The sequence below is a fragment of the Heteronotia binoei genome, chromosome 16 (genome assembly GCF_032191835.1).
Source record: "Heteronotia binoei isolate CCM8104 ecotype False Entrance Well chromosome 16, APGP_CSIRO_Hbin_v1, whole genome shotgun sequence".
Classification (NCBI taxonomy): domain Eukaryota; kingdom Metazoa; phylum Chordata; class Lepidosauria; order Squamata; family Gekkonidae; genus Heteronotia; species Heteronotia binoei.
In genome coordinates, this window is record NC_083238.1 from 61,626,899 (window position 1) to 61,645,413 (window position 18,515).

General features: G+C 46.7%; 1 protein-coding gene across 1 annotated transcript in view; it reads right to left on the reverse strand.

The window, feature by feature from the left end:
* The window catches only part of ERBB4 (erb-b2 receptor tyrosine kinase 4), a 535,358-nt gene that overhangs the window by 289,199 nt on the left and 227,644 nt on the right, over window positions 1-18,515 (reverse strand). Inside the window, exon 7 of the mRNA XM_060257067.1 lies at window positions 5,163-5,289. Coding sequence (XP_060113050.1) covers window positions 5,163-5,289 — 127 coding nt within the window. The remainder of the gene's footprint in view (window positions 1-5,162; window positions 5,290-18,515) is intronic.

Consider the following 18,515-nt stretch of genomic DNA (forward strand, 5'->3'; position numbering starts at 1 on the left):
ATGTCTACTGGGCACTCCATTATTCCCAATGGAGACTGATTCCCATAGGGTATAATGGAGAATTGATCCACTGGTATCTGGGGCTCTTGGGAATGTTTTTTGAGATAGACGGACCAAATTTGTTGCATAGCATACAGTGTCTCTTCCCAAAATACGCTATGAGTTTCAAAAGGGGGTCCAATTCTAGGAGCCCCAAAAGAAGGTGCCCCTATCCTTCATAATTTCTAATGGAGGGAAGGCATTTAATAGGCATGCAGTCCTTTTAAATGTGATGGCCAGAACTTCCTTTGGAGTTCAATTATGCTTGTCAGAACCTTGCTCCTGGCTCCACCCCTTAATGCCCCAGATATTTCTTGAATTGGACTTGGCACCCCTACCACACACCCTGACGCCAAGCCAGCTGGAACTACATCCCTGTGCATTCCTCTTCAAAAAAAAAAAAAAGCCCTGCAAACAAGTAGGTTTCCAGAGGAAATCAGGTCTCAATTCTCCCCAGAAGCTAAAATTACTAAACTGAGACTATCGTACTTTGGTAATATCATCAGAAGATGAAGACTCAACAAAAAATAGAATCCCCCGCGCTGAAGGTTCCCAACGCCGTGTGCCCCCTGTGTTGCTGGCATGATGACGTCACCCGGAAGTGACGTCATCAAAATGGTGCCGCGCACGCAGGGGCTGCTCTAGGCGTTTCTGGGAAAACGCTATGGTTTTCCTGGATGCTCTAGCCATTTGGGAGGTAAAACTCTATGGTACAATAGGTACTGACTTTGGTGGACTGAGGGTCTGATTCAGTAGAAGGCAGCTTCATATGTTCATATGACATCAGATAAAAATGCTACATTTCTAACTCAGGTCTTGTTGATATTGCACTTTCCCCCCTTTTATCTCAGGTCACACATCATCACGTTTTGCCCTGATTTTTATTGTCTGAAGAAAAAAAATCATATTATACTTTAAAGATGGACTCTGGTCTATGTCACACCCTCCTGATGTAGCCAATCCTCCTGGAGCTTCCAATAGGCCCTGTACGAAGAGCCCCGTAAGCTCTTGGAGGATTGGCAACATCAGGTGGGTGTGTCCTAATATGCAAAGGAGTTCCTGCTACAAAAAAGCCCTGCTCGTGACCAAAGAGCGGTACAGTCATTCTATCTGGAATGGTTGTCCTCTTTTGCCAAGTACGCAGCTTCAGGAGGAGTGCACAGGGAGCAGATAGGAATGTAGATAGGGGACTGGGCTAACCAGCTGTATCAGACAGATCAGCCATGGCAATCAGTGGGGTGACAGATGTAACATCCAGATCACCCTCACATCCTCTCACTGGTTACCAGTGGGTCTACAAGTATCAATATGTAAAGGAGCTCCTGCTAAAATTCCACCCCTTGGCCACACCCGCCTGATGTAGCCAATTCTCCTGAAGCTTCCAGTAGGCCCTGTACGAAGAGCCCTGTAAGCTCTTGGAGGATTGGCTACATCAGGTGGGTGTGGCCTAATATGTAAAGGAGCTCCTGCAAGAATTCCACCACTGGGCCACACACCCTTGATAAAGCTAATCCTCCTGGAGCTTCCAATAGGCCCTGTATGAAGAGCCCTGTAAGCTCTTGGAGGATTGGCTACATCAGGTGGGTGTGTCCTAATATGTAAAGGAGCGCCTGCTAGAATTCCACTCCTGGGCCACACACCCCTGATGCAGCCAATCTTCCTGGACCTTCCAGTAGGCCCTGTACTAAGAAGATGAAGAAGAAGATATTGGATTTATATCCCGCCCTCCACTCCGAAGAGTCTCAGAGCGGCTCACAATCTCCTTTCCCTTCCTCCCCCACAACAGAGTCCCTGTGAGGTAGATGAAGATATTGGATTTATATCCCACCCTCCACTCCAAAGAGTCTCAGAGCGGCTCACAATCTCCTTTACCTTCCTCCCCCACAACAGACACCCTGTGGGGTGGGTGGGGCTGGAGAGGGCTCCCACAGCAGCTGCCCTTTCAAGGACAACCTCTGCCAGAGCTATGGCTGACCCAAGGCCATGCTAACAGATGCAAGTGGAGGAGTGGGGAATCAAACCCGGTTCTCCCAGATAAGAGTCTGCACACTTAACCACTACACCAAACTGGCTCTAAGAGCCCTGTAAGCTCTTGGAGGATTGGCTACATCAAGGGTAAGAACATAAGAGAAGCCATGTTGGATCAGGCCAATGGCCCATCCAGTGCAACACTCTGTGTCACACAGTGGCCAATATATGTGTGTGTGTGTATATATATGTGTGTGTGTATATATATATATATATAGCGCCACTGATGGACCTCTGCTCCATATTTTTATCCATTCCCCTCTTAAAGCTGTCTATGCTTGTAGCCACCACCACTTCCTGTGGCAGTGAATTCCACATGTTAATCACCCTTTGGGTGAAGAAGTACTTCCTTTTATCCGTTTTAACCTGACTGCTCAGCAATTTCATTGAATGCCCACGAGTTCTCGTATTGTGAGAAAGGGGGTGTGGCCTAATATGCAAAGTACTTCTTTCTCTACTTTCTCCACCCCATGCATTATCTTGTAAACCTCTGTCATGTCACCTCTTCTGCTAGAATTTCATCAGGGGTGTGTGGCCTAATATGTAAATGAGCTTCTGCTAGAATTCCACCCCTAGGCCACAAACCCCTGATGTAGCCAATCCTCCTGGAGCTTGCAGTAGGCCCTGTACTAAGAGCCCTCTAAGCTCTTGGAGGATTGGTTACATCAGGGGGTGTGGCCTAATATGCAAAGGAGTTCCTGCTACAAAAAAAGCCCTGGCTACGAGTAACTGGGGAGGGGGGAGGGAAAGACATGAACTGAAAACAGACAAGCCAAAAGAGACACTAAGCAAGATAGTCTTAAATTTATGAAACCCCTAATGTAGTATGTATAACAGCACTAAAGCCACTCATAAGTCACAAAATGTGCTCACAGGGGTTTCAAGATCTTAAGACTATCTAGAAGAGACAAAAGGAAAGACACAAAAAAGGACACAAATTATATTAAAACAGTGTTTTAATACAGTTGTTACAGAAGTGTTATTGCGGCAGGCTTGCTTGGTGTCCCTTTTGGCTTGTTAGCTGCACAAGCGGAGTGTCCTAAATTGCTTCCATGAACTGAAAACTGACAAACGGGGACTACACAACGGTCTTTAAAAGTCCAGAAATAAAACAGGAACAATGGCATGCAGATCTGAAACAAGTTCAAAGCTACAGAAAGTCTGGATGGCGAGCATTCCAGAAGCAGTGCTGCTGCAGGGCTGAGAGGAACAGACAGAAGTTTTGTTGGACGTGACGGGCACCCCTTCGTTCTCTCCTTCGGTGTGGAACGCAAAAGCAATAACCATGAAACATCCTGCCTGCCCCCCACATGTCCCATACTTCTTTGATGCTCATTAGGTTTGTCCTGAAAGCAGCCACTTAAGTCTTCCCCAGAAATATTCAAAATGAGATTGCAATATCCCAACAACCGACTTTACCTAGAGTGATTAGAATTGTGGAATTTGCTGCCAGAGGATGTAGCGACAGCCACAAGAATAAACAGCTTGAAAAGGGAGTTAGATAGATTTGTGGAAGATAAGTCTCTCAGTGGCTCCTAGCCATGGCGGCTGAGGGGGATGTCCACATTCAGAGGTACTGATCCTCTGGATCCCAGAGCCAGGAGGAAATATCAGGGGAAGGCCTTGGCCTTCAGGCTTACTTCTTCATGTATCCGAGGAAGTGTGTGTGCACACAAAAGGTTATACCTTGAGTAAAACTTGGTTGGTCCACTGCAGTGTTCCCTCTGAACAAAAACAGTTATTGTCCAGAATAACTGGTTGGCTACTATGTGACAGGATGCTGGACTAGATGGACAGAGCCAGTGTGGTGTAGTGGTTAAGTGCGTGGACTCTTATCTGGGAGAACCGGGTTTGATTCCCCCCTCCTCCACTTGCAGCTGCTGGAATGGCCTTGGGTCAGCCATAGCTCTCTTATCTTGGAGAACCGGGTTTGATTCCCCACTCCTCCCCTTGCAGCTGCTGGAATGGCCTTGGGTAAGCCAGAGCTCTCTTATCTGGGAGAACCGGGTTTGATTCCCCACTCCTCCACTTGCACCTGCTGGAATGGCCTTGGGTCAGCCACAGCTCTTGCAGGAGTTGTCCTTGAAAGGGCAGACTCTTATCTGGGAGAACCGGGTTTGATTCCCCACTCTTCCACTTGCACCTGCTGGAATGGCCTTGGGTCAGCCAGAGCTCTCTTATCTGGGAGAACCGGTTTAGATCCCCCACTCCTCCCCTTGCAGCTGCTGGAATGGCCTTGGGTCAGCCATATCTCTCTTCTCTGGGAGAACCGGGTTTGATTCCCTACTCCTCCACTCGCGGCTGCTGGAATGGCCTTGGGTCAGCCAGAGCTCTCTTATCTGAGAGAACCAGGTTTGATTCCCTACTCCTCCACTTGCAGCTGCTGGAATGGCCTTGGGTCAGCTGTAGCTCTGGCAGAGGTCGTCCTTGAAAGGGCAGCTGCTGTGAGAGCCCTCTCAGCCCCACCCACCTCACAAGGTGTCTGTTGTGGGGGAGGAAGGTAAAGGAGATTGTGAGCCGCTCTGAGTCTCTAATTCAGAGAGAAGGGCGGGGTATAAATCTGCAATTCTTCTTCTATTGGTTTGATCCAGCAGGGGTAGTCTTGCTCTGGGTGCTCAAATCCTACAGCGAGACATGCAATCGTTTGGAATACATGGGTCCTCCTAGGTAGTGGCTATACTGGGGCAAAAAATAAAATAAAATGGCAGATGAGGGGAGAGCACAGGTGTTGGTTCCAACATTTTCAAGCCTTAGGATCCCTGTTGAAGTAGAAGTTTTGTAGTGTGAGAGACTCTTCAGCCTTGTGGGTTCTGGGAATGTCCCTTCCGCTGAAAGAAAAGCTTCCTGCAGCGACAAATGGATTTCCTGATGAAGCAAAGACCCTTTCTTCATTGAAGGAAGTCTTTCTCTGTTGGAAGAGGACTTGGTGAAATGCAACCAAAGAGCCAACCCATCCAGCATGACTTCTTCCTCGACCGATGCTGCTCCAACTTCTAGGAGTAGGGATGACCAGACATTTTCAACCCATCATTCTAAGACCCCCAAAGGGGCCCAGACCAGAGAGTCCCCAGTAGGTCATAAATCTTTGCACTCACCCATGAATCCCGGTCACCAGGAAGATAAGATTCCCATTGATCTTGGTGCAGTTGACAAACTGGTCGATGTTATTGGAGTCCACAGTCTGAGCATACATCAAGCTTCCCGTGCCTATTCCATCACACGCTGGAAAACAACAAACAGTCTTGTAAAAATATGCATCGATATTTTTTGGATTTTTAAAATATAATCGTAATGCATAAAGAACCATAAGTCATTTGCAATGAATTGGAAAAACAACAACAAAGAAACACCACCACCAACAACAAAAGACCAATCAGTTTTCCTCAAATTTGGTGTAGTGGTTAAGTGCGCAGACTCTTATCTGGGAGAACTGGGTTTGATTCCCCATTGAATGGCGTTGGGTCAGCCATAGCTCTCGTAGAGGTTGTCCTTGAAAAGGCAGCTTCTAGGAGAGCTCTCTCAGCCCCACCCACCTCACAGGGTGTTTGTTGTGGAAGGAGGAGATAAAGGAGATTGTAAACTGCTCTGAGACTCTGATTCAGAAAGAAGGGTGGGGTATAAATCTGCAGTCTTCTTCTTCTTCACATTTGGTAGAGCTGAGGTGTAGGACTGAGTTGGGGGGTAACCATCAGCCCCCCCAAAACTGAGAAATCCCTGCAGCTGAAGATCACCTGAAGTAGAAGAACAAAGCAGGAGTCAATTGTCACCTTTAAGACCAACCACTTTTTATTGAGAACGTCAGCTTTCGTGTGCTCTTAAGCACACTTCATCAGACGAGGAATCCAGCACAGTGAGGAAAGCCATACAGAGCTGAGCAGAGCCATACAGAGCTGGTAGGCAGTGGCCCAGAATGCAACATGGTACAGATTTAAGAACCAATGATAGTGAAGTAAAATTATCTGGTAGGCTTGGATCTATCTACCTGAAGTAGAAGTTCAGTTAGATCGGGGTGGGGGGTGGAATCTTGCCTAAAACTTCAGTTGTGTTGGTCAGAAGCAGCAGAACAAAGTCCAAGGCCAGTGGCTCCTTTGAGACCACAAAGTCTTATTCAAGGTATACACTTTCTTGTGTGTGCTCACTTCATGTAACCAAGGAAGCGTGTGCGCACACAAAAGCTTATACCTTGAGTAAAACTTGGTAGGTCCACTGCAGTGTTCCCTCTAAAGCTGAGTTAATGTGAGTTAGTGTGAGCTAGTTCACAGTTTTTTAGTCTCCGGCTCACACATTTTTGTCTTAGCTCAGGAAAGATGGCCCCAGAGCACACTCATTGATGCAGCAGCTCACAACTTTAATACCAGCAGCTCACAAAAGAGAATTTTTGCTTGCAAAACTCCACAGCTTAGAGGGAACGCTGCCCTTGACTGATGTGTGAGGTAAAGCGAGACCCCCAAGTCCTTGACAGGCAAGATGCAGATGTTGAGTTTTCTTTGACGGGAAATAAAGTGTTTCATTGAGGGGGGGGGGGAATACGATGTGTGGGTCACTTAGAGACAGAAAGCCAAGCTGGCTCTCAGGTGAGGGTAATGACCTCTGAGGGGAGACATCTGTAGTTCCCCCTTCTCTAGTCAGGCTCAAGGCTGCTGTTTCCCCTCATGGAGCTCCTCTCCACAGGACCTGCACAAGGGCCTGAACTGGGTGCCCTGAAATCGGCTCCCTTCCGTCAGACCAGGGGTAGGGAACGTTGGCTCGCCAGATGTTTTCTGCCTACAACTCCCATCAGCCCCAGTCATTGGCCATGCTGGCTGGGGATGATGGGAGTTGTAGGCAAAAAACATCTGGAGAGCCAACGTTCCCTACCCCTGCCTCAGACTCTCCCCAGGGAGCCCCACAAACGCCTCTCCGGAGCCCCCAAATCCCCTTAAGGGAAGACATTTTCCCTCCTTTATTTCAACTTTTTAGGACCATATGTGTGCATTTAGCAAGAGCAAAGCGGAGACATGTGGAAGTGGTTTAGAGGCAAGGAAGTAGTATTGCTATAGATGTGCAATTTCCCCCCTGATTGAAGCGGGGGGGGGCACCCAATAACAGATTATACTTTTTTTAAGGAGGAAAAAAAAACTAGAAGTAAATTTTAGGGGGGGATACAACATATGCAATACTATTTGCAATCAAAACTTCCTTTACTGACTGAACACCATAAAATGAAAGAGTTTTAACTTAGCAACTAGCGCTACTGACATATTTATGGAATTTAAAAGTTTTCTAAAAAATCTTAGTGCCCTATATGGAAAACAGCAAGTTATCCCCCCAAAAGAAAACAACTGCAGATTTATACCCCGTCCTTCTCCCTGAATCAGAGACTCAGAGCGGCTTACAATCTCCTTTATCTTCTCCCCCCACAACAGGCACCCTGTGAGGTGGGTGAGGTTGAGAGGGCTCTCAGGACAACTTGTGTGATAGCTATGGCTGACCCAAGGCCATCCCAGCAGCTGTAAGTGGAAGAGTGGGGAATCAAACCAGTTCTCCCAGATAAGAGTCCACACACTTAATCACTACACCAAAATGGTTCTCAAACATATGAACATATGAAGCTGCCTTCTACTGAATCAGACCCTTGGTCCATCAAAGTCAGTCTTGTCTACTCAGACTGGCAGCGGCTCTCCAAGGTCTCAAGCTTAGGTTTTTCACACCTATCTGCCTGGACCCTTTTTAGTTGGAGATGCCGGGGATTGAACCTGGGACCTCCTGCTTACCAAGCAGATGCTCTACCGCTGAGCCACCTTCCCTCCCCTCATGGTAAGCTGCAGTACTGCAGTCCAAGCTCTGCTCATGTCATGACCTGAGTTTGATCCTGGTGGAAGCTGGGTTTAGGTAGCTAGCTCCAGGTTGACTCAGCCTTCCATCCTTCTGAGGTCGGTAAAATGAGGACTCAGCTTGCTGGGGGGAAAGGGTAGACGACTGAGGAAGGCAATGGCAAACCACCCTGTAAAAAGTCTGCCATGAAAACGTAGTGGAAGCAACGTCACCCCAGAGTCGGAAACGACTGGTGCTTGCGCAGGGGACCTTTCCTTTCCTTCTCTCTGAATCAGAAACTCAGAGCGGCTTACAATCTCCTATATCTTCTCCCCCCACAACAGACACCCTGTGAGGTGGGTGGGGCTGGGGAAGCTCTCCCAGAAGCTGCCCTTTCGAGGACAATTCCTACCAGAGCTATGGCTGACCCAAGGTCATTCCAGCAGCTACAAGTGGAGGAGTGGAGAATTAAACCTGGTTCTCCCAGATAAGAGACCCCACACTTAACCACTACACCAAACTGGCTCTCTCTCTCCACACCGTGACTGGTTGCAAGTGGATTTTGCTGTTCTTACACAGTAAAAATCCAGTAGCAAAGAAGAAGATATTGGATTTATATCCTGCCCTCCACTCCAAAGAGTCTCAGAGCGGCTCACAATCTCCTTTCCCTTCCTCCCCCACAACAGACACCCTGTGAGGTAGATGAAGATATTGGATTGATATCCCGCCCTCCACTCCAAAGAGTCTCAGAGCGGCTCACAATCTCCTTTACCTTCCTCCCCCACAACAGACACGCTGTGAGGTAGATGAAGATATTGGATTTATATCCTGCCCTCCACTCCAAAGAGTCTCAGAGCGGCTCACAATCTCCTTTCCCTTCCTCCCCCACAACAGACACCCTGTGAGGTAGATGAAGATATTGGATTGATATCCCGCCCTCCACTCCAAAGAGTCTCAGAGCGGCTCACAATCTCCTTTACCTTCCTCCCCCACAACAGACACCCTGTGAGGTGGGTGGGGCTGGAGAGGGCTCTCACAGCAGCTGCCCTTTCAAGGACAACCTCTGCCAGAGCTATGGCTGACCCAAGGCCATGCTAGCAGGTGCAAGTGGAGGAGTGGGGAATCAAACCCGGTTCTCCCAGATAAGAGTCTGCACACTTAACCACTACACCAAACTGGCTCTCCATAAAGTGCACTATTTAGTGTGTGTGAGCACACCCTTTGAGTGTGAAAACCCTTGTCTGAAAAAGAATTTAAGGATACAAGGGGAGCGTTCAGCCAACTAAAGCTCCCACTATCACTCTGAAGTCATAATCCTGACACAAGTTACCGCTTCAGTAAGGAGGCAAGTGGAGGGCTGTGAAGAGCTGTAAAGGTCCTTATGCCACACAGAACACTAAAAAATAAGAAGCTCGTCATTCAACTTAATGGTTGTACAGTCCAAAGCAGAGCTGCACCCTTCAACTGTTATTTAACTTTGTACGTTTCCTTAATCTTCACACAACAGTGTGACGTACCCACCACTGTAGTAACACAAGGAGACAATACTGGATTGAGGAGCATTCTTTTTACCACTGAGCGTTGCGTGGATCAGCACACATCTGTCTTACCACAGGTCTCCTCACAGACCAGTTCACATGTCAGCTACTAGGGACTGCCTAAAGCTGCTTCTTAAGACCATGGCTGCAATCACACACACGAAATAATGCACTTTCAATCCACTTCCGGTGCACTTTCCAACTGGATCTTGCCAGTTCACACAGTAAAATCCAGTTGGGAAGTGCATTGTTTTGAAAGTGCATTATTTAGTATGTGTGATTGCAGCCCATAACTGGTCTGTTGGAAGCTGGCACCTGGGCCAAATGATGGGTTGCATGAGGGAGAGTACTACTGTTCAAATGGAACATACAACCACATCTTTTATGGCAGGGACAGGCCTTGGATTCAGCAGGAGCTCACAGGAGCACAGCTCCTGAACCTTTCTGAGGGTTCCTCCTCTTCCTCCCCACCTACCTTGTCCGTTGACTAGGAGGTGCAGCTGCATAACAATCCCTGGATTAGGAGAGCGGGCAGGAGTTTTGTCATGTCCCCAGCTGCCCTCATTAACCCCTAGAGAAGCCCGTGCCACCCTTTCTCCACTTCTTTTGTGATTTTGGGCGGTGGGTGGCTTGCTGGCCTTTTGACTGTGGGGGGAGAGCTCCAGGTGAGTGAGGCCTGCTTGGGCTGGCTGGATCCCTAGCCAGCCCAAGCAGGCCTCGCTCGCCCGGGGCTCTCCTTTCTTGCATCAGGTTGCTTTTGGCTGAAGGGGGGGGCATATGCTAATGAGTTATGCCAGTGAGCTCTGTCACCCATTTTTCTACAAAACGACCCCTGGGCAGGGGTGTAAAACAAGAAAGTTTGAGGGGGCCAGTTTCCTCACTGAGGAAATGCTCTGGGGCAGGGGTGTCAAACATGCGTCCCAAGGACCAAATCAGGCCCTTGGAGGGGTCCTATCAGGCCCATGAGCAAAACAAAAGTGGGTTTGCAACTTACAAATACACACCTGAACAGCATACTCAAGATTGCTGCAGCACAGACATTGTCTCCAGATTTTGATGCAATAGTTCAGAACTAGAGGTGTCAGTTATCAGAGACTGTTAAATAAACAAAATATTGCAAGACTGCTAATGTTTTAAGTATGTTTTATTTTAAGGGGTTTTTTTTAAATATATCTTTAATTGTGTTTGTCTGTTTAATTGTGTTTGTCTGTTTCCACTACCTGGCTTTACATTTTATGACACACCTGGCCCGGCCCGACAAGGTCTCACTTATGTCAGATCCAGCCCTCATTCAAATGACTTTAACACCCCTGCTCTAGGGCTATCATCCATTAATTCTCCATCAGATTGCATTTTGGACAATGTCTGAAACTCTGAAGTGGTGAAAGGGAGACCCCAGTCATCAACCATACCAATTCTGATTGTTTTAAATTGTAGAATCTGTGATTTTATGATACGTATTGTTTTAATTTTTACTGTGATTTTATATTGTGAGCCGCCCTGAGCCTGCCTTGGGGTTGAGGGTGGGCTATAAATCAAATCAAATAAATAGAATAAATAAAATTGTCTCCAGCCACCTTCCCACTATCCACTGATAAAAAGAAAAGAAGTGAATAATATCTGTGGGACAGTGTTCTTTCTTTTTCATCTTTCTGGAGAGTCAGTTTGGTGTCGTGGTTAAGTGTGCGGACTCTTATCTAGGAGAACCGGGTTTGATTCCCCGCTCCTCCACTTGCAGCTGCTAGCATGGCCTTGGGTCAGCCAGAGCTCTCTTATCTGGGAGAACCGGGTTTGATTCCCCGCTCCTCCACTTGCAGCTGCTGGAATGGCCTTGGGTCAGCTCAACCAGAGCTCTCATAGAAGTTGTCCTTGAAAGGGCAGGTTCTGCCAGAGCTCTCTCAGCCCCATCTACCTCACAGGGTGTCTATTGTGGGGGAAGAAGGTAAAGGAGATTGTGAGCCGCTCTGAGACTCTTTGGAGTGGAGGGCGGGATATAAATCCAATATATTCTTCTATTTTCAAGTTTTTGAACCATTTTTTTCACTACGACTGAAGCATGAATATTTTTCCTTTTTCCTTGTGAACACTATGGCGTTTTGGGGATTAATGTGTACTGGTTGATGTGTACTGGCTTTAGTAGCAATATCTGCAGATTAGAATTAATTGCTCCGATCTCTGAAGCAATGATTTTGGTACTAAAATTAATTAAAACACTGAACAAATTCTTTAGAATTAGAGTTGTACCTTCTCTGCATGGCCTATCTGTCAAATGAGAACAGGCATTTTTTTTTAAAAAAAAATGTTTACTCCTGAAACAAATGACATTGAGGCCTGAATGAACATTTCCTAAACTGAAACTATCATCTGCATAATCAAGAAATAATACTTGTTCTAGAATGTGAATTAATGCTGGCTGAATATACATTCATCATTGTTGAGTTTTAAAAATCTTTTTAATGTTTAATGTCTACAAATAAATTATTGAACATGCTTCCAATTGGCTAAGTTAACGATTCCGTGAGTAATGTAACAATGGTGAGTTTGATACACTGAGTGATAAGTAGGATAGTTGAAAGACTCTTAACTTTTGTATGATATTCGACAAGGAAATTAACAGATCTACAGATTGTACAGACGTATGTCAGAGGGTCTATTATACAAAGCTATTTTTTCAAATGGTTAATAGATTCTATGAAGTTAATGGACTTCCAGATAAAAGTCTTGATGAAAATGTGCCCCAGAAAAGGGGAATCACAATCACGGACAAAAAGAGGATGATGTGCAGTTTCTTCTATTTTTACATTATCACATATAGTAATTGAAAATATCTCTAAAGCATGATTCACAAAACTTGAAGAAAGAAACGATCAAATCTAAGATATGTGCAAAGAAGAAGAAGAATTTCTTCATGAAAGAGAGAGGACAGGACCACAAATCTGAGAAATGGGAATTGATAAGGCTGAGATTTTTAAAAAATACAAGAGAAACAGAACATTATGACTGACCAGTTGATCTGATAGAGCAGAACACAAGGGCAATCTGAACAGGATATAATTTTTACACTGGAAAATAATAAAGTAACGTTTGGCACTGATATTGAATGAGGCTTGCCAGTTAATTTGATGTACTCTGAAGGTTGCAGAACTCTTCTCTGGTCTTGGTCGTAGAGATACAACTTTTGAGGAACGTGCTTCCTTCCCCATGTTCTGACTCCCAAGCTGTCAAAAGGGTATGCGCTTCCAGGAGGGAATTTGAGCCCATGTCTGCAGACCTCACAGTAGTGTAGCAGCTACAGGACTAAGAAGAGCCCTGCTGGATCAGACCAGACCATCTACTCCAGCCTCATGTCTCACACAGTGGCCCACCAATTCCCATGGAGGGCCAACAAGGGCATAGAGACTGAGACTTTCCCCTGAGAAGAAGAGCCCTGTTGGATCAGACCAGTGAGGTCCACCTAGTCCAGCCTCTTATCTCACACAATGGCCAACTAGTTCCTCTGAAGGGCCAACAACAGGGCAGAGAGGCCGAGGCCTTCCCCTGAAAAGAACATCAAAAGAGCCCTGCTGGGTCAGACCAGGGAGGGTCTATCCAGTCCAGCCTCCTGCCTCACACAGTGGCCAACCAGCTCCTATGGAGGGCCAACAACAGAGCAGAGAGGCTGAGACCTTCCCCTAATGTTGTCTCTTGGCTCTGGGATTCAGAGGATTAATGCCTCTGAACATGGAAGTTCCCCTCAGTCACCATAGCTAGTACCCATCGATAGACCTATCCTCCATTAATTTATCTATAAGACATAAGAAGAGTCCTGCAGGATCAGACCAGTGGTCCATCTAGTCCAGCATCCTGTCTCATATATGATAAGACAGGAAGTCATCTCTCATGAAATATACATGGACAATTAGGATATTCCATTCATTTAATTTGAGAAGTTTTTTTGTCTGCTATCATAAAGTCACAGATTTTGTTGTACCTAGCTGTCCCACTGGGGGAAAAAAAAAAGTATAATCTCTTCTTCTGGCTGGGTGAAGATATTGGAGTACATCAATGACTTCCCAGAGCTTGACTTATTAGAAAACATCCTTGCAACTAGGGTTTTTTTGGAGCATGAATGCAGTTCCGGTTGGCTTGGTTTCAGGGGGTGTGGCCTAATATGCATATGAGCTCCTGCTGGTGTTTTTCTACAAAAAAGCCTTGCTTGCAACAGAGTTTGTTGTTAAAGCCTTTTCTAGATGAGAATCAGTCACAGTATTCATGTCTCCTACAACTGGCAGGTTTTCTTTCCTAAATGATAGAATGGTCTTCATTAGGGAATCACAAAAATTCACTAGCCCTGTAGTTGGGAACATAGACAACCCATGTAACCAGGGCTTTTTGTGTAGAAAAAGCCCAGCAGGAACTCATGTGAAGAAGAAGAAGAAGACTGCAGATTTATACCCTGCCCTTCTCTCTGAATCAGAGACTCAGGGTGGCTTACAATCTCCTATATCTTCTCTCCCCACAACAGACACCCTGAGAGGCGGGTGGGGCTGAGAGGGCTCTCACAGCAGCTGCCCTTTCAAGGACAACTTCTACAAGAGCTATGGCTAACCCAAGCCATTCCAGCAGCTGCAAGTGGAGGAGTGGGGAATCAAACCCGGTTCTCCCAGATAAGAGAGCTATGGCTGACCCAAGCCATTCCAGCAGCTGCAAGTGGAGGAGTGGGGAATCAAACCCAGTTCTCCCAGATAAGAGTCCGCACACTTAATGAATACACCAAACTGGCTCTCAGGGGGGACAACAATGGGCCACAACCCATGACACCAAGCTAGCCGGAACTGTGTTCCTGCTCAAAAAAGGCCCTGCATGTAACAAACTTAATTTTTGCCCCTTATGACCTTAGATACCAGCCCTCTCTAACCATGAGTTCATCTCACATTCCCGGAAAGGCTTACTCACAAAACAGAACACCCGCTTCTTTTGTCTCATTACATGCACATGAAATATAGGATGAACCCTTGAGAACATTTCTGAATAGTGGGGCATCCTGTATTTTCAAATGTATTTCCAGCAGAAGATATGATATCAGATTTCTGTTCCTCGATTTATGAAGTGATTTTTCTTCATTTCAGACAGCTTTAGCCACATACATTTTGCAATTGTCATTTAAACCTATTTATTTCCTTCCTAGACCAAAAATGACATACACTATCGGAGATTCAAGCCATATGAGTTTCCTGACATTATATAATGTGGAAGGTCTAAAGCCTGCTGCAAACATCAAAAAAACATAAGAGAAGTCATCTTGGATCATGACAATGGTCCCTCTAGTCCAACACTCTTGTGTCACACATTGGCCAAAACCCAGGTGCCATCATGAGGTCCACAAGCAGATCCAGAACTTCAGAAGCCCTCCCACTGCACACCCACCATCAAGAATACACAGCATCACTGCCCCAGACATAAAAAGATAAGAGAAGCCATGTTGGATCAGGCCAATGGCTCATCCAGTCCAACACTCTGTGTCACACAGTGGCCAAAAAACCCAGGTGCCATCAGGAGGTCCCCCTGCAGAGCCAGAACTTCAGAAGCCCTCCCACTGTGCCCACCCAGCACCAAGAATACAGAGCATCACTGCCCCAGACATAAGAAGATAAGAGAAGCCATGTTGGATCAGGCCAGTGGCCCACCAAGTCCAACACTTTTGTGTTGCACAGTGCCCAAAACCCAGGGGCCATCAGGAGGTCCACCAGCAGGGCCAGAACTTCAGAAGCCCTTCCACTGTTGCCCCCAAGCACAAAATAGATAAAGCATCACTGCCTCAGCCATAAGAACAAAATAGAAGCTACGTCCACCCAGTCCAACACTCTGGTTGCTTACAGACGGGTGGTAAAAGCCATTCTGGGGATGGCAGGCAGGCAGATCTAAATGGCGTGTCTACATGTGCACATCCGCCTGCTGTCTCCATCCTACTCCTGAGCCATCCTTGACTTACGGGGAGCCAGCTTGAAAAGGCACCACTTTCCAGATGCTTTCTGGGATGCCCACAGGCTGTCAAGATGCTCCTGGGTGCTTCTTTTCTGGCTGGCTCATTTCCAGGTTGGCTTGGTGCTGCCCTGAGCCGGCTGTCTGTTAGCAGCCTCTCTGTCACACAGTGGCCAAAAACCTGGGTCCATTAAGAGGTCCACCAGTGGGGCCAGAACTCCAGAAGCCCTCCCACTGTTGCCCCTGAGCACCAAGAATACAGAGCCTCACTTCCCCAGATATAAGAACATAAGAAAAACCATGTTGGATTGGGCCAATGGTCCAACGCTCTGTGTCACACAGTAGCCAGAACCCAGGGGCCATCAAGAGGTCCACCAGTAAGGCCAGAACTCCAGAAGCCCTCCCACTGCTGTCCCCCACGCACCAAGAAGACAGAGCATCCCTGCCCCCAGAAAGTATTTAAAGTCAATTGAAGTCAATGAACTTAGAAGAGTTTCACTTCAGTTAGGTTTGCACTGAAAATGAGTATGTCATAACACGTATGGACAGTGTGAAGAATGTGCTTCTTTTCTGTATGAAGGGATGTTAGACATGGAAGGAAAAGACTCTCACAAGATTTTCTGAGCAACAGAACTAAGGTCTATAATCCCTGATAAAAAGTTACTTTAGGACAGGAGTGTTAAACATGCAACTCAGGGGCCAAATCAGGCCCCCAAGCAACTGGCTGTCATCTGCTTCCTTCTCCTTCTCTCTTGCTTCCTTCTGCATCACAGCTTGCTTTGCCAGGCTTGCTCAATCACGCAGGAGCTACAAAGCAAAAAAAATTGTTTTCTCCATTGGCTGAGGCTCCTCCCTTGGGAAGGAAGGGGGGGGAGGCAGAGCTTGTTTTTCCAGGCTCTCTCAATCGCACAGCAGAGCTACTGAGCCAAGCTGCTCTTCCCTCTATTGGCTGAGGCTCCTCCCCAGTTCCTGGGGAAGGAAAGAAAGAGACAGAGCTTCCTTTGCCCAGTTCCCTGGATCTCATGGGAGAAATACGAAGAAAGCATCCGTAAGACCAATGAGTGCTAACGTTTTAAGCACAAGTTTAGGTACACACAAGGCCTGCCCTGATATGGCTCGGCCCAACCCGACATTCATGTCAGATCTGGTCTCATTCATGTCTCATTCATGTCAGATCTGGCCCTCGTAGCAAATGAGTTCGACACCCCTGTTTTAGGGGGTCTAATTTCATCAAGCTTCACAATTAGCTCAGCACAATGCAAATGACTTTCTGTCAGTATAATTGATTACAATTCGGTAGAACAGGATATTGCACAAAAAAAGTATTCAGAAAAGGTTGGAAATGTGAAATGTAATTCGGGTTGTCAGCCCCGCCCCCCAGCCAGTGCATGGGCGAGACGAGTTGCCAGATCCAGGTTGGGAAACTCCTAGAAATTTGGGGGTGGGGTCTGGGGAGGACAGGGGGCTCAGTAGGGCACAATGTCACAGAGCCCACCCTCCAAAGCATCCGTTCTCTCCAGGGGATATGATCTCTGTCAATGAGCTCTCATTCTGGGAGATCCCCAGGTCCCACCTGGAGGCTGGCACCCCCAGCAGTGTCGAAGCAACGCTTGTTTCTGCACTATGCTAATGGCCAACCTTAATTATCTCTCACTGTATCGATTACTTTGCAAATTGTTCAGTTCCCAGTCAGGCTAGATTTAAAGACTGCTTTATCGAACGCGGGGTAAGAAATACTTGCCGTGGCAACTCCATTGCTTATTAGGATTTTTTAATCACTTCTGAGATGGTGTGAGCAAGACGCTTAAGCTACTTTCCATTCCCGCAGGTAATGAATGGTTGGTCAAAAGTTTCCACTGGAGAAACGGACAGCCTTGCGTCATTGATTGTGGGCGGTGGGGGGAAGGGATTTGACTCAATTTCTTTCATGCTGGAATAGGAATAGTGCGGCATTGTGATATGTGCATATTGAGAGCGTATGTTTTATTTCTGTGATTTAAGATGTGGTTTTATACATACCATGGCCCCTTGGCGCAGAGTGGTAAAGCAGCAGTACTGCAGTACTGTGATTTGAACTCTCTGCTCACGCTGAGTACTATCCCAGCGAAAGCTGGTTCAGGTAGCCAGCTCAGGTTGACTCAGCCTTCCATCCTTCCGAGGTCGGTAAAATGAGTCTCCAGCTTGCTGGGGGGAAAGTGTAGATGGCTGGGGAAGGCAATGGCAAACCACCCCGTAAAAAGTCTGCTGTGAAAACGTTGTGAAAGCAACGTCATCCCAAAGTCGGAAAAGACTGGTGCTTGAACATGGGGCCTTTCCTTTCCTTTATACATACGTATTCATTTATGAAGAAGAAGAAAAAGATTGATGATGATGATGATGATGATGATGATATTGGATTTATAGCCCACCTTATACTCTGAATCTCAGAGTGGTCACAATCTCCTCTACCTTTCCTCCCCACAACAGAAACCCTGTGTGGTAGGTAGGGCTGAGAGAGCTTTTTACAGCAGCTGCCCTTTCAAGGACAACTCTTATGAGAGCTATGGCTGACCCAAGACCATTCCAGCAGCTGCAAGTGGAGGAGTGGGGAATCAAACCAGGTTTTCCCAGTTAAGAGTCTGCACCTTTAACCATTACACCAAACTGGCTCTGACGGAATTTTGCTAAAAAGGCGAATGTAAGTTTGGTCTGTAACAACAGAAGTCTAGTGTCCAGATTACATGAAGGGATGGTATCGCTTTACTCTGCCCTGGACCTCACCTGGAGTATTGTGTTCAGTTTTGGGCACCACAGTTTAAGAAGGATATAGACAAGCTGGAACAGCTCCAGAAAAGGGCAACAAAGATGGTGAGGGGTCTGGAGACCAAGTCCTCTGAAGAAAAGTTGAAGGAGCTGGGCATGTTTAGCCTGGAGAGAAGGCAGCTGAGAGGTGATATGAGCACCATCTTCAAGTACTTGAAGGACTGTCATCTAGAGGATGGTGTGGAATTGTTTTCTGTGGCCCCAGAAAATAGGACCAGAACCAAGGGGTTGAAATTAAATCAAAAGAGTTTCTGGCTCTACATTAGGAAGAACTTCCTGACCATTAGAGCGGTTCCTCAGTGAAACAGGCTTCCTTGGGAGGTGGTGGGCTCTTCTTCCTTGGAGGTTTTTCAA